Source organism: Carassius auratus, chromosome 22 (assembly GCF_003368295.1).
Source record: "Carassius auratus strain Wakin chromosome 22, ASM336829v1, whole genome shotgun sequence".
NCBI classification, from domain to species: domain Eukaryota; kingdom Metazoa; phylum Chordata; class Actinopteri; order Cypriniformes; family Cyprinidae; genus Carassius; species Carassius auratus.
In genome coordinates, this window is record NC_039264.1 from 3,676,994 (window position 1) to 3,700,502 (window position 23,509).

The window sequence follows — 23,509 nt, forward strand, 5'->3', positions numbered from 1 at the left end:
GTATTTTAGAGTATGTAAATAAAATGTATTGATTAATTCTTTATATTTTTTGGGTGACATAATCAGTGCAGGGACTGCAGAAGCAAAATAATTTTATTTCTTAATTATTGATGGTCACTGTCCTTGTCAAATAAAGCTAAAATAAAATATAAACCTCTTTTATGTGAAAAATCGTATTTAGGTCAGTACTAATTAAACAATAACATGCATTTTGTACGATCCCTCTTATTTTTGTAAAATAATTAACTTTTTGTAGATTCTGAAAGGGGGATGTAACTTTTTTTTTTTTAAGTGGAATATATAAATATATGTAAGGTGTTGAGATTTTGTCTGAAAACAGGATTTTTTTAGGGGTAATGGAGCTCAATGTCTGACATCATTTGGCTTATTTAATTAGAATTTACTATGTGACAATTTAATATTTACCCTTTCTCCTTCCCGCGAATTTTATAACAAATATTTTCCTCATGGGTCAAAAATGACCCAGATCCCTAAAAGTATACTACTTTTTTGGGGGGGGTCCAGAAAGCTTATATAGATTTTTTTTATTCTGCATATTTATGTAGTTATAATTATTATTTGTGTTTTTTTTATTCCACATATTTATGTAGTTATTGTAATTATTATTTGTGTGTGATTTTGTAAAATTTACTTTTTATTTACCTTGTTCATCTTAATCATGCATGTTATAATGTGTCTCTATGTGAATGAAATTAACAGTTAAGCTTCTAGTTAAAGAAAACCAAAGTCTTACTAAAATTGCATTTGGAAACAAAGATGAAGTTCTCAAGGTGAATGCATACCTTGACTCTAGTCTAAAAACTAAAAAATCAAGTCAGGAATTCAGGTACAGATACAGGTTTCAGTAGTCATGTCAAAGCAGTAAATAAATCATTATAGTCTTCAGGTCCTTACACTAGCTTCCAGTTAAATTTAGGGTGGATTTTGAAGTACTTTTACTCGTTTATAAATCAATCAATGCCCTAGGTCCTAAATACATAGCAGAAATGTTCACTGAATATAAACCTAACAGAGCACTCAGATCAATAGGACCCAGAAATAGCAAGGGTTGTATAATAAATGAAAAGAAAACCGATAGAATACAAAAAGAATAGGTTTTTTTTTTTTTTTTTTTTTTTTTTTTTTTTTTTTAGAAAAGCAATTAGTAAATGAAAAGAGTGCAGGTCTAAAAGTGGCAATATAATTAGTTTAGAGAGTGCTAGAGGTGAAATCAGTGATGAGTTATTATTTTCCCAAACATACTAACTTGCATCACACATACTGTTTGATTCATTCGATATGCTGATTTTTTTTTTTTTTTTTTGCATGATAGAAAAACCATTCAATCTATTGACTCAATTTCAAAAAGCTAATTTGCCAGAAAACAGTAGCGAACATGACTAACTTAAATATAATACATTACTTAGAATGCCAGTTTCTCGGTTGTCATCGACGGCGTTAAAGTGTCAAAAACCATAGACATATAAATACCTAGACGCCTCATTGGCCGCTTTGAGCCGTTGCCGCGATACGTCAACGCGTCCGCCATGTTAGTGAGGGCAAGACTGCCTTAAAACAAATCAAAGTAAACGGGGGAGCTGCGGTTTTTACTGAATAAAAACACCATAACGTTCTCACTTACCAACCAATTTCAGAGGATAAAAAACAGTTAAAAAAACTTTGCCTCCAGTTGTTAAGTTATGTTTGGAAAATTTTTAATTGAAAGCTCACATTTGTCTCACTTGATGATTTCGTTGTTTTTTTTGTTTTACAAATCTGTTAATTTAGTATAACTGTAACATATTCATGTAATGTAATTTGAATGTACATTACATGATATGTAGTTGTTTTATTTCTTTCTCTGTGTTCATTTGCAACATTTTTCTTTCCTTTTTTTTCTCTCTTTCTTGTGCCCATTCCCTTTGAAGTACTGGGATAAAACCTAAATATTACATCTTTAAACACTAATAATTTACTATAGTTGAGAAAATGTAATAAAACAAGTAAATACAAATCACAGACTTGAAGTCTGCTTTTCATTTTGATAGCACTTTAGCCAACAGAAGAATACAACAAATAATAACACAAAGTGTTAACACATATAACTGATGGCCTCATGGATCCAGTGAAAATGAAAATATGCACTGATACAGTGCACAGTAGAAATATATTAAAAGTGATATGTTATATTAAAAAGTATATGTAGTACAACTTAAAGTAAAGTGAATAATATGAAAAGCGAGTACAATGGTACAATAACATATGAGAGACAATAGATTTATTAAATTCTATGTATAATATGAATAATACCATAATGAATAACTGAACAACAATAGGTTAATAGTAGCAAGAAGAATATGTAATATAAAGGGTGGAATAATACAGAATAGATAAAAATGAAGAATAAATTAATAGTAATATAAAGAGTAAAAATAAAAAAAATTGAAATGTAATTTTAAAATACTAATTATTAATCAAATTAAGACACAACTAATGACTCAACACAAAAATATTGTGGACATGAGTTCCAAATTGTGTTTAATTAATGAGCTCCTTAAGTATAATATACATGTACACACACACACACACACAACAGTGGTTTGTTTTTCCATGTATGTTGGGCGGCACTTTGGAGCCTGTTTGCGACTCGGTTTATTCAGATCGGCACTTCGGAGCCTGTTCGCGACTCGGTTGATTCAGATCGGGACTTCGGAGCCTGTTCGCGACTCGGTTGATTCAGATCGGCACTTCGGAGCCTGTTCGCGACTCTGTTGATTCAGATCGGCACTTTGGAGCCTGTTTGCGATTCGGTTGATTCAGATCGGCACTTCGGAGCCTGTTCGCGACTCGGTTGATTCAGAACGGCACTTCGGAGCCTGTTCGCTACTCGGTTGATTCAGATCGGGACTTCGGAGCCTGTTCGCGACTCGGTTGATTCAGATCGGGACTTCGGAGCCTGTTCGCGACTCTGTTGATTCAGATCGGCACTTCGGAGCCTGTTCGCGACTCTGTTGATTCAGATCGGGACTTCGGAGCCTGTTCGCTACTCGGTTGATTCAGATCGGGACTTCGGAGCCTGTTCGCGACTCTGTTGATTCAGCTCGGGACTTCGGAGCCTGTTCGCTACTCGGTTGATTCAGATCGGCACTTCGGAGCCTGTTTGCGACTCTGTTGATTCAGATCGGCACTTCGGAGCCTGTTCGCGACTCGGTTGATTCAGATCGGGACTTTGGAGCCTGTCGCGACTCTGTTGATTCAGACCGGGACTTCGGAGTCTGTTCGCGACTCTGTTGATTCAGATCAGCACTTCGGAGTCTGTTTTTATTATCGTGTGACGGTTTGTAGGTGTCCAATCTGTCGATGAGTCAGGTAATGTTTTCTTCTGTCCTGATGTGAGAGTTATTAGAGTTGCCCGCTCCAATATGGCGGCGACGTTGACGTGTTGACGCCAATGAGGCGTCTAGCCTCCCGACGGCAGGCGACGCTGTGACGTCACGGCCCTTCCGAACGTCTCCAGAGCGCGTGCGCACATCACGCATCGCAGGAAGTCGTCACGGGTTCAGTTTCCTGTCGCTTCATCTTGAACTGAAACACAACACAACCCTTTTAACATAATGGTCGCGTCCGTTTAATAGCGGGCTATTTTGTTTCGCGTGTTATAAATGACTTCCTGGTCTAATAACATCGAGTAATCGTGAGAATAATGGATATTTCCACTCCACCAGAAGGTAACCGTAAACTGATATTATATTCACCAAAACCTCACTAGTAAACACACGGTTGTCACATAAGATTAGTATTTATGTGCTGGGTTAGGTTATATTGACTCTACAGTCATGGCCAAAAGTTTTTGCAGTGACATAAATGTAGTGTTTTGGAAAGTTTGCAGCTTTAGTATTTGTAAATTTACATATGAAGCTTTTACAGTAACGTTAGATGCCAATGTTGACCAACACTACACACTACACTACACTATATTTACTACACTAAAACTGTGCACAGTTGATATATAATAAAATAAAATATACTATGTATTTATTTTGTGTATTGTATTTCTCTTTGATTTTTCCCATCAGATCAAGAGCTGCGTAATGTCATTGATAAACTGGCTCAGTTTGTGGCCCGAAACGGCCCAGAGTTTGAGAAGATGACCATGGAGAAGCAGAAGGACAACCCCAAGTTCTCCTTTCTGTTCGGAGGGGACTATTTCGGCTACTACAGATACAAACTGGCCATCGAACAGCAGCAGCGTACGTGAATGAACCGCTGCAGAGCACAAGACACATTTATTTCTGTGAATTTAATATTATTATTACTATTATTAATAATTTAACCTGTTAACTGCCATCTGGCCCCTCGGTGGGCCCCCTACGTTTACTTCACTATATTACAATTAAATCCTAATCTAATCATTATAAACTATATGTCGTTGGAAAGGTCTCAGACTCCTAAATATATATTTTACCATCTTTTTTGTTCAAAATTAGTTCTGATCTGAAAAAACAGTCTTCTTTGTTGCCTTGTTCTCTATCACACTTTAGAAATCATCAGAAATGATATATCATTTGAAAACATAAAATCTCAAAATTCATGCTTTGAAACCCATTTTAAATTCAAACTTTGCATTACCATGAAAATGGTACATCAATATCACCAAAAACAACATATTTTCAGTCATATATTGTAAATGTATAGGTTTGGATCATGCACTTTCAAGTATATGTTCAAAAACGTGAGTGACAGTTAATTATTATTAATTGTAATTTTACTAATTTTGGGGTTTTATTATTATTATTATCTTTAATTTATTTTAAATATTACTTGTTTAGGTTTGTTTTATATTGTTTAAATTTTAGGCTTGGTTCTGTTTTAGTTTTTAGTAAGGATATTTATTTGTTGTAAACTTGGTGCTTAAACTGAAGCTTATTTCAGTTAGCGGTCAATACATTTTTAGTCTTACATTAGAAGTTTATTTTAGTTTTATTTCATTTCTTTAACACGGGGCTTTTGTGATGTACATTTACAGCTAGATTTGCCTGTTGTATTGTGAATGTGTTCGTCTTTAAGGTGTGCTTCTCTCCTTCGTAGATTCTGGCTCTCATGATGATGAATATAAAATGGAAGGTATTTATTAGACAGATGATCAGAAATGGTTCATTTTGCCAGTTCTTCTGCATCATTAGTGTTTGAAACGCTTTTTTATTATATTTAATTTGTCAGGTTATGTCATGGCTTTCGTTTTCTCAGACAGATATCAACTTGTGTAATTGGTTGAAACTTTCAAATACAGATGCGAAAAACTTTTTGGTGGTGTTTGCCAACCATCACTCTTAATATTTCACATATTTAGGGATTTGAACCATGAATTAATAGAATAGTTCACACAAAAATGATAATTAGCTGAAGATGTTCTCCCCGTCAGGCCAACCTAGATGTAGATGAGTTTGTTTCTTCATCAGATTTGGAGAAATTTAGCATTTTTAATTACTTGGTCACCAACAGATCCTCTGCAGTGAATGGGTGCCGTCAAAATGAGAGTCCAAACAGCTGATAAATACATCAGAATAATCCACAAAAGTCCATCAGTTAACATCTTGAGAAAAGTTTTGTGTTTGTAAGAAACAAATCCATCATTAATGCGTTTTTAATCTAAGTCATCTCGTCTGAATCAGGAGAGAAATCTGCACAGATCAAGCGACGTTTACAAAAGAAAACAGTCCCAGACAGATATATGGGTGGATTTTGATGTGAGATAACAGGGGATGGAGGATGCGTTATGGATTATGAAATCATATTTTGGCCAGAAGAAGCTGTTTAAAGTTAAAATGCATGAAGCTGGTGGGTTTGGTTATTAAAATTGCAAAGGTTTTTGCTTCTCAAGATGTTAATTGATGAACTGGAGTGGTGTGGATTATTATATGTTTATCATCTGGTTGGATCCTCATTCTGACGGCATGCATTGTGGTGATATTACTACAGTACATATCTACAAATACGTGCAGATGAAGAATCAAAATAATCTTTATCTTGGATGGTCTGAAAGAGAGTAAATTTTCACTTACATTTTTAGGTAAGCAACTGTAAGCACATTACTTTTCTGCACGGTATTTTTATTTATTTTTTGCTACATATATGATATTTAAACTTGTGCAGCTTGATTTTATTTTGGTTTACTTTTGTTTGCAAATGCAAGTATTCCGTATAAATCTTGATTCAAGCTTTCAGTTTCATTTGTATCTCGAGGAAACCACAAGCAAGCAGTTTTTCTTTGGGTTCGTTCCCTTCATTCCCAGCTCCTATTCCCAAGTTTTTCATGCGATTCTCTCCAGACATGGAAAATCAGAGGGGAATGAACCAGCATGAGTGATTTCCTGCATGTTTCTCTGATCTGAAAGGCTTTGCTCTGGGAACATCCAGTCAAACGAGAGTCAAGTCTCTTTCAGTAGCGCTTCCCAGTTCGCCCAAATCCATCAGACAGATGTTTGTCTCGGCACACAGTATGTGTTATAGATTTGTGTCTGTGTGTTCTTGTGATTAGCAGTGCTCTGTAAACCTCCGGGTAAAGAGGTGGCAGATGTTCCTGTGCCGATGACGATGCTCCCGCCACCGTCCACGCCATCTGTGGAGGAGCTGATCCAGCAGAGCCAGTGGAACCTGCAGCAGCAGGAGCAACACCTGCTCAGCCTCAGACAGGTGTGTGCACAAAAGTTTTCACCCCCCTCAATGAAAAGTCTATGGCACTTTGCGTATTTTGATGGTTCTTTATCTTCTGCGTGCCAGACTTGCATTTATTTGACTTAAAATACAGTAATATTGAGAGTGAGGAGTTGTCATCATGGTACAGAGCCCCTCCCCTCGATGTCACGGTATCTCACCCTCTCCGCCATGTTGGCAGGATGCCGGCAGCCAAACATGATTGTTTACGTGTTTTGTTAACTCGGTAGTAGAGGAGTTTGTCGCAATGCCTGGAAGTCACTGCTGCGTTAAAAACTGCTCCAGTACGTCACACGATAACATAGGAACAATGGAATACAGTTTTTTAGGTTACCGGAATGGACACAGCATCAGTCTGCAGCCTCGTCTGAATCTCATACACCTTGCATTCACACTGTTGATATGGCTTTAATCTAACCAGGACATTTACGTCTTTTGCAATCACACATTTAACTATCCTAGCCAACCCAGAACTGGTTTGTCCACTTTGCAGCCCCCAACACAAAAACCTGGTACAGTTTGTGTCATTGGGCTAAAATCAAATTACAACTAAACACCTAAACATACACAGCTTTAGCCTACATCAAAACATGTTGCAAACGTTTGTGTACATTGAACATCTTGTTACAAACTACTGTTTACGAAACACTAACGAAAAAGTCGCAGTTAATTACTTGGTCATTTTGGTCAAGAAGTGTCTGCTAAATGCAGTGTAATTACAACACGCTAAAACGCATGAGAAGAAACTTACCTTGGCCAGTACAACGCAGTTTTCAGTACCTGGAGGCTTGTAGATGACCAAGTCCTGCACCCAGCCACAGCAGAAAGCCTCATAACTTTTCAAAGACTTGTGCCTTTAAACTCCTGAATTGTGTAGTAATTTACACCAAAAACGATATAATTCACAATGTCCATATATGTGCATGGAGGTAATGGTCCAGGTCTCTGTGCCATTCTGCTGCAGGGAGCTCGTATGGGTTGATATTTTGGATGCCTGAGACCTTCTCCAAATACCGCTGTTTGGGCTTGGTGTGAGCTTTTCTTTCACCTTATCTCTTTGCATTGTTTACTTTCTTCCTTTTCTTTCTCGTATTCGTAGACCCGTCTCTGTTTCGCCAAAATAATAAATGCGCAAAAATTAAAGTGCTCTGGAATGTTTAGTCGTGCCTCTGTGAAGTACTGAAGGCGTTGCCCCTGGCAACCAATAGCGTCTCCTACCATAATGGCCGACTGGCTCAGACCCTGCCAAAATCAACCCAAATCGGCACTTGATTCCTCACTCTCAATTGAATATATTGTAACATACTGATTCACTATTTAAGCTGCTGCTTCATCTTCAGACTGTGTGTTCACACCAGACGCGACTTGCGCGTCTAAATCGTGCATTTTGAGTCTGTTCGCTTCATTCGTGCGTGAAATTAACTCCACAACAGACGCTTATGCACCCCATGGGAGGTGCTTCTGCCAGTTGAGTTTAAGCAGCATTGTGATTTCAACCACCATTGATTTAGATCATTTTCAAAATATTACACTTATCGTGTTATGGAATGTAGTTTTAAAAGTATTTTAGGCGAGAATTTAGTTGTTTTAAACTCAAATATGTGGTTTATTTATGAAGACAGCGACTATTTAAAAATGTGTTTACACAATTTCGGAGACCATCAGCGGGAGCTCAGTGCTCATGTTACCGACGAGAGCAGTCTCTACTAGGCTAGTTCTTCTGACATTTGGCACTGGCTCTGATATCTCTTTAGTGGTTCAACATAAAATATAATTTGTTTTGGGTAAATCTAAAAGGTAATCTTTGGTCTTTAGTCAATTAATCTATTTCTTCCAAGCAAGATCCTTTTTATTCCTGTTTCTGTAAAAGTATGAAGAAGTATCATACAGCTCCGGGTATCCACATACTGTACAGCGACTATGACTTTGTCCTCCATTGTTGTTCTGATTTTCCATCTGCTTGCTACGTTGTAATCTCGTCACTGCTAGAGCAGCTCCTGATTGGTTAACGCAGTGCGAAATTTCGCCAAAGTTCAGATGTTTCAGCTCACGCGTTTCGCGTGAATGAGGCGGTAGTGATAGACGTGTTGCGAATTGAGTGTTTCGGGTGTTTTGATGTGTGAAACGCATGATTCACGCGAAACGCGCGAGTTGAAAAATCTGAATTTTGCAGGATGTCTATTTGCATCTTTACATTGACTTAACATGTAAATCACTCACGCTTAATGCCTCATTCACATCTGGTGTGAACGCACAATGAGACTACATTTGGTTGCTAAATCTTTTCTAACTTATCAGTTTTCGTTAAATGGACAGTTCAATTACGAAACATCCCATAAACTTTCATTTAGGGGGTCAAAACTTTTGCAATATTATATATACAGTATTTAAGATGTTTATTTGCTGAGTTTAACGACTGTCCCAGGATTACATGCTAATTCAAGCTAGCAACATGTTAAAATAGGCTAGCAGTGTGTTTAATCATTTTGACGAGATGCTAATTCATGCTAGGAAGATGTTAAAATAGGCTAGCAACATGTTTAATCATTTTGACAAGATGCTAATTCATGCTAGCAATGTTAAATTATGTTTGAGTCATGTTAGCAATGTGATAAAATGTAAGCAACATGTTAAAACATTAGAAAAATGCTAAAATATGCTAGCAATATTAACTCATGTTAGCAGTTTTGCTAAAACATCTTAGTACTGTGTAAAATGCTAGCAATGTGTTTAATCATATTTAAAAAAATGCTATTATGTTAAATGTGCTAGTAAAATGTTCGCAACGTTCCAAAACATTTTAGCAATGCGCTACAAAATTGAAACATTTTCTTAACTTCACGTTTTAAAGTTTTTCATAGTCATTTCAAACTTTCAAACAAGGCTTTGCCAAGCCAACATCAACATTTGTTCACAAACTTTACTCATCTAGTTTAATTTATTGCCGTCATCGAAGCAGAATCTTAATTAAAAAGTTCAAAGGAACTGCATTTGTTTGAAATAGAAACATAGAAGTCTTTTATAGTATAGTCGTTTATAGTCATCCTTGTGGAATAAAAGTCTTAGTTTCACACCCAAAAATAGTCTGACTGACCCAATATCATTGAACATTGATATATTCTGTTAAGTAAATGTGTTTTGGGGTTTCAGGAGCAAGTGACGGCCGCCATCTCTTTGGCGATGGAGCAGCAGATGCAGAAGCTGCTTGCGGAGACGCAGCTGGACATGAATGAGTTTGATAACCTGCTGCAGCCCATCATAGACACCTGCACCAAAGACGCCATATCGGTACGAGAAACCTGCTTTGCTCACGCCCGCTCTGTCTGATATGCCTCAGATTAGTTATTATCTGGTTATTTTTCTCGTTCTCAGGCTGGAAAGAACTGGATGTTCAGTAATGCTAAAACCCCGCCGCACTGCGAGCTGATGGCGTCACATCTCAGAAACCGCATCACTGCTGATGGGGTGCTTTTCGAGCTCCGCCTACATCTCATCTATCTGACCAACGACGTCCTGCATCACTGGTGAGAGGTGGAGCTTTCATCTGAACTCTTGTGTCACATTATACTGCATTTGAATACTTAAAGGGTCATGAAACCCCCTTTTGGCACTGGTTAATTCTCCCTGCAGTTTGAAGGCTTATTCTGCTGCATTTATATAAACATTTGACGGCTTGTAAAAATGGTTACACTAAGTGAATAAATCGTGTTTGTGTTGGGTTCTCATCACAAAGTAAAAAAAAACACTCTCATTCAATCCATGATAGTTTCTCTCAGTTAATGTATTAGTGATCAACCGATATTTAGTTTTATTTTTTATAACCGATACCAATTATTTGCATGTTTGTGTGCCCAATAACCGATATGTAGAACCGATATTTATTAACTGTTATAAAGTAAATAAATGACTAAATGAAAATGAAAAAATTCTTTGGTTTTTCATCTTTTCAGTCCTATTTTTTTTTTATGTGGAAAATTAGTCTTAAGTGTGACATCATATACCTCTGTACATAAATACAATTTAAATTCTCGTCTCGCACACTTCAGTGCACTTTGAATGGAACATATACGTAGACTTCGAAATCATGACGGAATATCCTGTGATCGCCGCACATTTAAGTTAGATTAAAGAGAAATGTGCAAAATGTGCAGAGCAGGGGGGCGCGAGGACTGGAATTGAGAACCGCTGATGTAATGCATCTAATTTGGTTCATAACTGGCTGTTATGTTAAATAGTTTACAAACTACTGCAAATAAAGTACCTGCACGACGTTGTTGTTGTCAGACACGCTGCAATGGCGATCCTGCGCGCAATTCTCAAATCACCCCAAAGATGGCAGCGTTTATCGGTGAATCCGATATTACAAAACCGATATCCGCTTATGATAAAATGCTTAAATATTGGGGGAAATATTGTTTAAAAAAAAAAGATGAAATGGCACAAAAAACAGTTAAAGTCTCCAACAGTTAAAATCATCAGATGCTAACATTGTCTTCTATGATGTGCAACACAAACACCTCTAAAATCTCATAAAAAGTAGTCTGGGGTTTCAGTGTTTTTAGCATCAATAATATGGTATGATATTATTATAACACTCATATTTTTTACTACTTTTATATTTTAATATAAATTTCACATTGTTTTCTATGTTTATCCCTATTTGGTGTATTTTTGAAAATGTTCTGAGCTTTTTTAATCTGATTATTTTAAAATATTTACACAATATATAAATATATATTTATAACAATATATATAAAAAAGTTACAGTATTTTAAATGTTGAAATATTTTTTTTATATTAAATATTAAACTGTTTAATTTTAAAATTTTAAGTTTTACTTGTTTTAGAACTTTAGAAAGTTGAGTTGAAAACTGTAAAAGTTTTTAGTTAATTTATTTTATTTCAGTAAAATTTTAATTTGCGCTAATTAAGTTTTTTTAATTCAACTCAAGAAAACCTTAATACATTTAAATAACACATCAAATGAAATAATGTGACACTTTGTTTTCATTTTATTTTTGCAAGTTCTCAGATTGTCATATTTTATATTAATCATATTTTTATATTTTGTTGTAACTTTAATTTAATTTAGTTTAATGTGGTTGTTTTGTCATTTTATTATGTCTATTTAGTTCTTATTCATTTCAATTTAAGTTGAAGTAATGTTACTGAAAAAGTATTGCTTTGGAAACTAAATGATTTCTGTAATTTGCAATCAACAGAGCAACTGAATAGTTTAAGTTAATGAGAGCAACAACTCTGGTCAGTAATTCAATTAAGAAAATTAAAGTAATGCCAAATATATATTTAGTTATGTATGTATTTATTTATGATTTTTAATTTTCACAAAAAAATTATGAATTGTCATTAAATTCTAGGCTCCAATCTATTGGAATTAGAAAATAGTTGTTCAAGTGTTTTTTTATGGTGATTTATTGAGCAAACCCTTAATTTTTCTCCATAGTCAGAGGAAAAATCAGAAGGATCTTTTGGCGGCTCTTCAGAAGGTCGTGGTTCCCATTTACTGCACCAGCTTCCTGGAAGTAGAGGAAGACAAGCAGCAGAAAATCACCCGCGTAAGATCATTTCCATTTCTTCCCATTTGCAGCTTTCATTATAGCGTCAGTTTGACTTTGAGTGGTTGCTCTTCGTGTTTTCAGCTGCTGCTGCTCTGGGAGAAGAACGGTTACTTTGATGACGTCACCATTCAACAGCTTCAGAGTCCAGCTCTGGGTCTGGGACAGTATCAGGTGCAGCTCGTGCTGTCAGTGTTTATTTTCTGCTTAACTCTGGAGGATGTGTTCCTCATGCTCCTCATGCTGTTGTGTCTGGTCCAGGCGTCGCTTATCACGGAGTACGCTCCGGTGGTGCAGCCCATCCAGATGGCCTTCCAGCAGCAGATCCAGGCTCTGAAGACGCAGCACGAGGAGTTTGTGAATAATCTGAAGCAGCAGCAGACAGCAGCGGTAGCAGCAGCCACAGTCCGCTGTCGTCAGCTGACGACTGCAGACGCCGATGTGAAGACCCAAGCGCCCTTGACCTCTCAGCCTGGTAAAAACTTTCAATAATATAATTTTAGTACTTTAAATGAAGGTTAAGTATGTTTTTCCTTTGGAAACTATCTGAAATAAATTTGAGGTCAACCTTGGGGAAACTATTTGAGATCATATACAGATAAAGTTGCATATGAAACTTTGCAGTCAGAAAGTAATTAATGCTTTTTCTCAGCAAGGATGCATTAAATTGATCAAAAGTGACAGTCAAGATATTTAGAATGTTACAAAAGATTTAAATAAATGCTGTTCTTTTGAACATTCTGTTCCTCAAAGAATTCTGAAAACAGTGGGTCACTGTTTCCACTAAAATATTGGGCAGCACAACTGTTGTCAACACTGATAATAATCAGAAATGTTTCTTTAGCAGCAAATCAGCATTTTTAGACTGATTACTGAAGGATCATGTGACAATGAAGACTGGAGTAATGATGCTGAAATTTCAGGTTTGAATTACAGTAGTAAATTGGATGTACAGTATATTCACATAGAGCACTGTTATTTTAAATGGTAATAATATTTCACAATTTTGCTTTATTTTTATCAAATAAATGCAGTCTTAGTGAGCAGAAGAGACATCTTTAAAAATATATATATTAAAATAATAATTATTCTCATGTCAGTGTCAGTTTAAATTGTTTTTATTCTCCAAATTTGTTACTTTATCATGTCTTGGCTTGATATCAATTTTTTTTGAGTTAAGAGATTAAACTCAAATCTCAAAACTCAAACTAACTTTATTAATCCTTTTAAGGCAATGTGTTGATTACAGTGCTGCTTCAGATGAATAGACAAAACACATTGTCTTTCTGACTCAATTTCATGTTTTTCTTGCTGATGTGTGATTTGTGATGATGTATTTTTTTCTTAATAATGTCATTGGTAGATTTAAAGCCTCCTCCAATGGCCGGTCCTCCACCTGGCGATTACGAAGGCGCTCCGAGCCGACCATCAGACTCGAACCCGGCATCATCGTCTGACATCCCCTCCTCTAAACAGGGCTGGTTCGATCCGAAGCACAACCTGCCGGCGTGGAACCCTCAACAACCTGTGAGTCAAAAAACAATTTAAAACCTTATAGATCTTCCGTTATTCGCAGCTGTATTTAAAAATAAATCGCTGATAAAATGTAATCTGGATTACGTAAACAGATTCCAAATATTAGGTACTTGTAATTGGATTATACTACGTTTTAAAATGCACATAATCAGATTATCGTTACTATTTTATTGATTATATTTCACTCACTCAATGGCTTAAAATCATTCATGATACATTTTTCTTAAATTTGTAAAAAATCTTTTACATTGTTCGTTCTGGAAAAAACGCTATTATTCATTTTGTAAGGTTTTATTAACATTTTTATGATTTAATCATTAATTTAATCATTAATTTAAATGTACAAACCCCCATGTGGCTCCTTCACAATTTGATGTTATAATAACCTTCACAGGTTTTTATTATAAAGCCAAATGATTAATTGCGATTATTTGCATCCAAAATTTGCATAATATATGTGTGTTCTGTGTATATTTATTTTGAATATATAAATACAAACTCATACAGTATACCTTTTGAAAATATAATAAACTTGTAAATTTATTTACGTCTATATTTTTATTCATTTAATTTATATTGTAAATATATTTAATATATATAAAAACAAAAAAATCTGAAATATGTACACTGCCGCTCAAAAGAATCAAAGAAAAAAGTATCACATGTTCCAAAAAACGATGAACAAATTAGTTCAGAAGTAATCTAAAAGTAGTGGAATAGATTTTTACTAATTAGAACTTTCGTAATGTTACTTGATATCAGTAATGGGTAATTTATATAAAAATGTAAAAAAAAAGTTACATGTTTCCGTCTCCAGCCGCCATTCAACCCAACCCAAGCCCCGCCCCCCTGTCCACCTTGGAACAGCCACGAGGGCATATGGAACGAGCAGCGGGACCCCAACTGGAGCGGCCCTCGGGACGGGGGCCCCACAGGCCCCTGGAGCAGCCAGAATGAGCCGCCGCCCTCCTGGAGTGGTCAGTTTGACCAGCCGCCGTGGAACAGCCAGTCAGATCAGCCGCCGCCGTGGGGCCAGAGGGAGCCTCCCTTCCGCATGCAGCGTCCGCCGCATTTCCGCGGACCCTTCCCTCCTCATCAGCAGCCACCGCCGTTCAACCAGCCGCCACCACCACACAACTTCGGACGCTTCCCGCCACACTTCATGCAGGACGAGTTTCCTCCGCGGCATCCCTTCGAACCGCCGCCATATCCGCCGCACCCATTCGACTACCCACAGGGAGACTTCCCAGGAGGTGAGACCTGGGCTTCTTACTTAAAAATGACCATGATTTCATGAAAAATTAATTAAATTCTTCTTATTAGTTATTTTAATTATTTTATTTTACAGTTATTGTAATAGTAATATATGAAAACTGAAAGTGTCAAAATGAAAATCTATTTAAAAATACTTTAAAATACTTTAATGCTGTACTAAGACTACCAGTAACTAACTAAAATAAAATAAGATGCATAAAAACATAATAATATATAAAAACGATATAATAATACAAAGGAAAACAGGTATGACTTTAAGTGGCACTTGAAGGTACTTAATGTAGAGGATGCTCTAACCTCGAAAGGTAGGCTGTTCCATAATCTTGGGCCAATGACAGCAAAAGCTCAGTCCCCCTTAGATTTAAGATGTGCTCTTGGGATCATTAATAGTAATTTATTTGAGGATCTCAGCATCTTGCTAAAAACTGTGCGACCAAAAATCATAATTTCTGTTTTGCCTTCATTCAACTTAACAAGATTATCAACCAACCAATCTTTCCCTTCATCCAGACACCTACGAAGTGTTACACAGGTAATATTACAATTAGATTTTAAAGGCAAATCTTTCTGCTGGTCGTCTCCATGTAGGTGATGATAAATACCATATTTAAAAAAAATCCTTCCCAATGGGAGCATATGTAATGAGAACAAACAGGGCCCAGTATGTACCCTTGGGCTACCCAACTGGTAAGATGCTCAGAATATGAAAAACAATAACCAACCTTTACGGTAAAAGACCTTTGCTTTAAAGTGACTCGAACCCACAACCTTAGGGTTAGGAGTCAAACTCTCTTACCACTAGGCCATGACTCCCCAAATAAGAAGCAAACCATGTATAAACAATTCCTTGGATTCTGACAAAGTGCTTTAGCCGGTTCAAGAGAATTGAATGATCAACGGTATCAAATACTGCAGAAAGATCCAATAGAATTAAAGCAGTATGATTCCCTGCATCACTTATGAGTAAAATATTATTTACTACCCGTAAAAGTGCTGACTCCGTGCTATGTCTACACCTGAAGCAAGACTGGAATTTATCTAAGATATTATTCTTAGTTAAAAAAGCACTTAGTTGTCTCAAGACAGCTTTTCCCAAAATTTTATATAAGATGGGAACTTTTGATTTTGGATGGTAATTTGACAGGTCATAACCGTCCAGATTACCTTTCATAAAATGTGCTCAATAATAGCTTGCTTAAGACAAACTGGTACAATCCCTTTATAGAGACTAATATTAACAATAGACAAAATACCTGTACTAACAATATCTAAGCCATCCTTAAGAGAATGTGCAATGAAATTGTGTCCTTGTGGCAAAATGAACGCTTTAAATGAGAATTAATGTCATGAACTTCAGAAAGCGACACTGTTTCAGACTGATTAAAACAAAGTTCTGTTATATCCGTTTCAGCTTAATTAACGGCAGACGTAAGAATATTAGCTTTGATCCCATTAATTTTATAGACGAAATGTTTTGCAAATAAACTGCAAGTTGTTAATGAGGGAGCCAGGGTTGATTTCTTACTAGGACAAAGATGTCTATTGATTACAGTGAATAATTCAAATGGATTATTATTAGCAATTATAATGGCAAAATAACTTTCTTTATAGCTTTTTGATATTTGATCAGACTTTTCCTCATGATTTGTAGGGAAATATGCAGTTTGTCTTTGTTCCACTTTCTTTCTGATCTTCTAGATTCCTGTCTTAGGGCTGTAGTCTGTTCATTCAACCATGGTTGCACATTGACTCTTGTCCTTCATCTTATATGGAGCAATGAATCCATGATGTTAGAGCAGACAGAGTTGAATGTTGAAATTAATTCTACTGGATCCACAGAGGGTGGTGCAGACGCAATCCAAGGGATTGAAGGAACAGCAATATATGCATTTAAAAATTCAGATGTCGTGGAAGGAGAAAATACTATGAGAATATGTAACAGACAATGAACAGAAGCGCAACGTATACTTGGAAGATCTACATTAAATACTCCTGGGCAATGATTCGAAAAAACTATTAATCATAACACCAAGATCCCAAACAGACACTCCTAGTGACTAGGGCTGTACTAGAATAATCGAATATTCGAATATTCGTTCGGTGGGGTGGCATTCGATTTTCAGTTTTGAGATTCGAATATTCTTTTTTTTTTTTTCAACACGTGACATCCGTCGCGGATTCATTCTCACTCATGCTTGAACCGCCCGTTGGCGAACATAGTGATTTATTTCATCTCATACTGAATAGGTACAAAATGCCCAAGACCTCAGCTGTTTGGGAGTAGGCTTGTTGCAATAGTCGGTGTTACCGGTGATACACGGTGTTTAACCCACCTACCGGTCATAGCACTTGACCACCGGCACCGTCCCCATCATGTTGAAGTTTTAACCTATAGCAATAAAGCACTTAATTCAGTTAGTGACTACGTGCCTTCTTAATTTAGCGTGAGAGGAACGAGCGCCGCAGTAAAGCAGCAGGTGTCCGATTTCATTTATCATTTGAGGAGAGTGAGGCGAGCTAAAGGATGGCGGAAGATCTGATAAAAGCGAAATGCAAAAGCACCTATTTGGAAATATTTTGGATTCAAACCAAATGCCAACAGGGATGTGTTTGATTTTCGTTCGTTGCATATTCGATGGTTGTGCTGTTTTTTTTTTTTTTTTTTTTTTTTTTTTTTGCTGAAAAAGCCAAGGCAGGCACTTTATTTAACGAATAGTGAATTTTATATAATTTATATAATATAGTAATATTTTATATAATTTCTTGTTTGATACTTGCACTTTAAAGGCGTTTCATAAGTGCTTTTGTTTAGTTTTGCATGGTGTGTTAAGTTATTATTCATTTTGCAATATGTAATACAAGCGAGTGTCTTATTGTTTTGTGTATTTTTATTAAGAAAAAAATTAATTAACCTATGGTTAATTCAAACAAATGCTACTGAATTGCCGCTAATTAAAGTGAAAGTAAATTGAGACGTGTGCACGTCTGCACGAACGCATTTTCGGCCACCCGAAATCCCCGACACGCAACCCCGGTGACACCGGGATTACCGGTTTTTTCACACGTCGATTAACCGGTGGAAAAAATCTGTCACCGCAACATCCCTATTTGGGAGCACTTTAAATTAAGTGAGGATGACAAGAGAAAGGCAGTGTGTCAAATATGCGATTTGTAACTTGCCTACCACAACAGCACCACAAGTTTGAAAAATCACCTGAGTTCTGTAAGTAGCACGCGGCAAAAAAAAAACAAAAAAAAACTGCTTTTATGCGCTTAATTTGCTATGATAAATAGGCTAATTGCAACATGCTTTCAATAAAAGCATCGCGCATTTTAAAGATTTAAATTAACAAAAAGTCAGAATAAGACAAAATAAATCCCTTATATAGAATAAAACTAATTGTAATAGATATTACATTTTGTGTCATTTTAAAAACAATTCATTTATTCTTATTCAACTGTTTATAAGCATGCTACCGTGTTCTTTATTTATTACAGTTCGTTGAAATTACTGTGTGTTACTAATTTAATTTCTGTTTTGGGATTCATTTGTTTTAAAGAAATGTTCGTTATTAATACCTTATTAAAGTTCTTGCTCTCAACAGACTGTGTTTAGTATCACTTGTGCACTGTCCGTTTTCGGAGCATAAACCTGCCAGTGCAATGCGTACCGGAAACTGTTCTAATTAAAAGATTATTAAATGTTTATTAATATTTAAAGAATGTGTGCCACCTGATCATAATGCACCAAATGCAACACTGCACTCCACTGGGTCTGCCGCAACACATTTATGATGCCGAAGAGTGAACCGTGAAGTCGTGAAAGATGATACAAATGCAAACCGACACTATTATTATATATTTAGCCCCACCCACCGAAGCTTCGAATATTCGATATTGATTGCTACCTAAGCTTCGAAGCTCAAAAAATGGCATTCGAAACAGCCCTACTAGTGACAAAACAAGATCAAGAGAGTGGCCGTGTTCATGAGTACTACACGTCACCAACGGAGTCAAATGAATTGACTGAGCTAAAAAAAAAAAATCACACAGTTACTTCCACAGAGGGAAAAATGCTAATTTATCGTGCTTTGTCATGCATAATATATTGTTGTTCTCACCAGAGATGGTTCCGCCTCCTCATCACCACCCGAACCAGAGGATTCCTCCTCCTGGGATATCTGATCCTCCTCCGTGGGGTGGGAACCAGCATCCTGATTTCGGGCCGCCGCCGCCTCACGGCTTTAATGGTCAGGCGCCACACGTGCGTCGACAGACCCCTTCTCACGTCACTCAGGACGACCCCAGCCTGGTGCCCAACGTGCCCTACTTCGACCTTCCCGCAGGACTCATGGCGCCACTCGTGAAGGTCATTTTACATTCGACGTCAGCTGGGAATTAGATGCTTGTTTTTGTCAGTCTTGTCTTAAATGTTATTCTTTCTGTTTAACCATAGCTTGAAGATCACGATTACAAGCCTCTGGACCCCAAAGACATCCGTCTGCCGCCTCCGATGCCCCCCAGTGAGCGTCTGCTGGCCGCGGTGGAGGCGTTTTACAGCCCACCGTCCCATGAGAGACCCAGAAATAGGTGAACACCAATGTGACTGCTCTGGGTTTATAGATTTTTTTTTTTTTTGATCGTTTTTACTTAATACTTCAGTTGTGAAGACTAAAAATTATTGCTTTTCCAGTGAGGGTTGGGAACAGAACGGTCTGTACGAGTTCTTCCGGGCCAAAATGAGAGCGAGGCGGAAAAAGGAACATGAAAAACGCAACAGGTGCGGGAGAAATGAACAGTTTCAATGTATTCTAACAAAAACTAAAACCTTTTCATTAGTGGAAATAAAGCTGAAATAAAATAAAATGTAAATATTAGATGAAAAAAGTAACTAAACTAAATAACAATTACAAATGTTGCCTTTGCAACTTAAGTTTGTTAACTTAAAATGTTGAAATTGTTTAGACTAAACCTGAAATGAAAATAAATAAACAAAAAACTTGGTGAAACTAAAATTGAAATGAAACCTGGAAATATAATATGGCTTAATCATAATACTGTAATAGTATACTAAAATTGCTAAAGCTAAAAGTGAAATAAAGATATTTTAAAATAAATACAATACAACAATAAATTATTAATAAACAAGCTAATAAAATTTGAAACATTAATAAATACTGGTGTTCTAAATGACTAAATCTGAAATAAAAACGAAGTATAAAAAGCCTAATAAAACATTACAAAATACAATATATGCAATATTTGGACTGAAATTAAAATGAAAATTTTGATTTGATAAAATATTAATAAATGCTATTAAAGTGTACTTCTAATACTTGAAATAACATTTGAATTCAGATGCGACCAAACAGAAGTCATTACCCTTGTTTCCTCGTTGGTAATATTTCACGTGATGTTTTTTTTGGCAGCACCCGAGGGAGTCCATCGCGCAGTCGGTCGCGCAGTCGAGGACGATCCATGTCACGCTCCAGCTCCAGATCTTCCAAATCCTCTCGCTCCAGATCCCGCTCTCGCTCCTACTCCAGATCTCGCTCCAGGTACCCCCACCAAAAAATAAGCAAATATTTAAACCATTTTTTTTCCAGCCACACAAAGTTATTGAACACATTTTTGACTTTCTTCCGTAGGAGCAGGAGTCGCTCCAGATCCAGGTCCCGAAGTCGCTCCCGCTCCAGATCTCGCTCCAAGTCACGATCTCCAGACAAGCGCGCTCACGCTGCAAAATCACGCAGTCCAACGCCACCGTAAGACGATCTGCTTTTGTTACCCAAATCCAGTTCGCATTTGAAAAGCTGATTTTTGCTTTGTAATCTGTATCTGCATTTTCACAAGGGTTTATTTGGTATCGTTATTACTCTCAGAATTAAATTTATTTTTTATCCTAAATGTATGAAATTTTGCATTTTTTTTTTTAAGTTTATGCTTAATTGAAAAAATAAAACCATTTAAATAAATTCATCCAATTATTGAATTTAATTATTTAACTATTTTCATTTGTTTTTTAATTTAAGTTTTGGAGCAGATTACCTAAATTACTTTTTCTCATTAGGCGCTCCTAAATTTAAAATCTAATCGCATCCTATGAAATCACATTACAAAGTCTGTTGTTGTATTTTCATGATAAAATATGGCCTTTCGGCAGCTCCACATCTGGTTTGGGTTCAGTCCCTGCTGCTTTACCAGTCGACCTCAAGCTGGGCGAAGAAAACAAGGGCCATCAGATGCTCATGAAGATGGGTATGTCATCTAGAACAAGTTTGACCATGACCACATGAACTGATGTCTCCATTGATCCAGCACTAACTCCCCGCCTGTTCATCCTGCAGGCTGGAGCGGATCAGGGGGTCTTGGTGCTAAAGAACAGGGCATTCAAGACCCCATCAAAGGAGGAGACATCCGGGACAAGTGGGACCAGTATAAAGGAGTGGGAGTCGCACTGGATGACCCGTACGTGAACTACAGGAAAAACAAAAGCTACAATTTTGTTGCAAGGATGAAAGCACGAGAAAAAGGTATTCATGTTTTTATAACCGAGACCTTAATGTTAGCAAAAGCCTGTTTGCCAAGTCAATCATCACTAATATTGATGCTAATACTCTGGGTTAAGGGTTTATTCAAACTATTAACCCTTAGTATTGAACTAAATAACTATTAATTATAACCAAGTTTGAATGTGTTTTATCTTTGTTCATCCTCAGTAAGCAGAGACCCCCAGGAGCCCTCCAGCACAGAGTGATCACACGTGGCCTGTTTTTTAACTGTAGATGTCATAAAGCTGGTTTGACATTAGTTTGGATGTTTAGCCTTACTTACCCTTGGCTCTTTTTTGTAGTAAAATGCATCAAAGCATCATATTGTGTCATTTCAAGCGCTTGCTTTGAATTTTCTGAGACTCTGTAAAAGCAAAATAAAGATATTTTAAAAAGGGCAGTGTTTATACAATTCATTTACGCATTGAGTGATTGAAGTGAAAGAATGAACAGTTAACGAAAAATACTGGTTTATTTAGGCATGTTTTGACATGAACAATGCTTGAAAAGTTTGTCTGTTTATAATCTATGCATCCAAAACATTGATCATCTGTTTATTCAACTGTAATGATAGTCTTTCATATCCTCTAGAACTTCCTCTAAAGCGTCTTCAGTACTCAGTTTGGGTCACTGTAAGTGTGAATAAACTAGAAAAAAAATCCTGTTAGCAAAAACTATTATGAAACAAAAGATATTGTTTGAAACAAATTCCCAACATGAGTGAATGGTTCTCACAAACCATCTTTCCAGGTTTATTGCTTGTGCTAATGGACATTTAGAGCAAAATGGTTAGATTTCATGACATTTGTGTCAATGGATATAAAAAGTTGTGGCCTAATGGTTCGAGAGTTTGACTCCTAACCCTAAGGTTGTGGGTTTGAGTCTCAGGCTGGCAATAACACGATTAGTCGGTGAAGGGAGGAGCTGCTGGAGGAGTTTCTAAACACTCACTGCAGATCTTCACTAAACTACTTCACTTCAGACTGACAGCTTCATTGGCTTTATGAACAATTCAAGGTTTACTATCACAGTTCTGTTGTGAACCTGCCGTGCAAACTGCTGAAGAAAATGATTATTCACATTTATTTGTTTTCATGGAGTCTGGCTGGTGAGTATCTGCATGACTTCAGTTTTTTTTTTATATTAAAAGTTGGCCACAAATATAATTCCGTTATTTATTATTCCATCATTTATTTTGACTTAAATATTAACAAGTTTTTATCAGACTAAACTTACTTAAATACTTATGAGAAGAACGAAGAGAATAGTTTCAAAATGACAAAAACGTTCAGAAATCATTTTTGAGTAATTATGTGTGTTTTTTCATCAGGTGTGTTTGGTGTTGATGTAGTGAAGTCCGTGTCAGTGACGGAGGGAGAATCGGTGCGTCTAAACGCTGATCTTACTGAAATACAGAGAGACGAGGAGATCATGTGGAAATTTGAAAACATTATGATAGCTAAAATCAATGTGAAGGACAGTAAGAGCAGGTTTTATGAAGATAAGGCTGATGGGAGATTCAGAGACAGACTGAAACTGGATCAGACTGGATCTCTGATCATCACAAACACCAGAATCACAGACTCTGGAGAATATAAAGTCACCAGCAAAAGATCAGACACCCCACTCAACATCTTCAGTCTCACTGTCTACGGTGAGCAGAGAATTACTTACCAGGATTTTTATACATTTTTATCTTTTGACAATAATCTCTTTCAGAATTATTACAAAAATTGTCATATGATTGACAAATCCTGTGATGATAGATTCATATTCATGTCTATTTGATGATATAATAATTTTATAGATGTTTTTTTCCTCATAACTTTGTTCTCAACTTATGTTCTCTGCAACTGT

At 36.6% G+C, this 23,509-nt stretch overlaps 1 protein-coding gene across 3 annotated transcripts; it reads left to right on the forward strand.

Annotated features, from left to right (window-relative positions):
- The first annotated feature begins 3,563 nt into the window (after positions 1 to 3,563).
- On the forward strand, positions 3,564 to 22,049 carry LOC113039410 (calcium homeostasis endoplasmic reticulum protein-like). 3 transcript variants are annotated; one of them, XM_026197310.1, is made up of 19 exons: positions 3,564 to 3,728; positions 4,077 to 4,250; positions 5,089 to 5,124; positions 6,539 to 6,693; positions 9,865 to 10,002; positions 10,087 to 10,238; positions 12,179 to 12,290; positions 12,375 to 12,464; positions 12,552 to 12,765; positions 13,654 to 13,817; positions 14,644 to 15,079; positions 19,226 to 19,470; positions 19,558 to 19,691; positions 19,795 to 19,881; positions 20,531 to 20,659; positions 20,750 to 20,866; positions 21,265 to 21,359; positions 21,449 to 21,634; positions 21,821 to 22,049. In XM_026197310.1, exons 1-19 carry the CDS (start codon positions 3,704 to 3,706, stop codon positions 21,856 to 21,858), a joined length of 2,727 nt encoding a protein of 908 aa, XP_026053095.1. In that variant the 5' UTR covers positions 3,564 to 3,703; the 3' UTR covers positions 21,859 to 22,049. The 3 variants fall into 3 exon arrangements, with proteins under 3 accessions (XP_026053095.1, XP_026053096.1, XP_026053097.1); XM_026197311.1 differs by lacking the exon at positions 5,089 to 5,124; XM_026197312.1 differs by lacking the exon at positions 5,089 to 5,124 and having other exon boundaries at positions 6,542 to 6,693.
- Positions 22,050 to 23,509: the final 1,460 nt, after the last annotated feature.

Coding starts and splice junctions, on each gene's coding strand:
- LOC113039410 (XM_026197310.1), top strand. CDS start 3,704: ATGGATATTTCCACTCCACCAGAAG. Junction 4,251..5,088: donor GGCCATCGAACAGCAGCAGC/GTACGTGAATGA, acceptor TCTCCTTCGTAG/ATTCTGGCTCTCATGATGAT. Junction 10,003..10,086: donor GCACCAAAGACGCCATATCG/GTACGAGAAACC, acceptor TCTCGTTCTCAG/GCTGGAAAGAACTGGATGTT.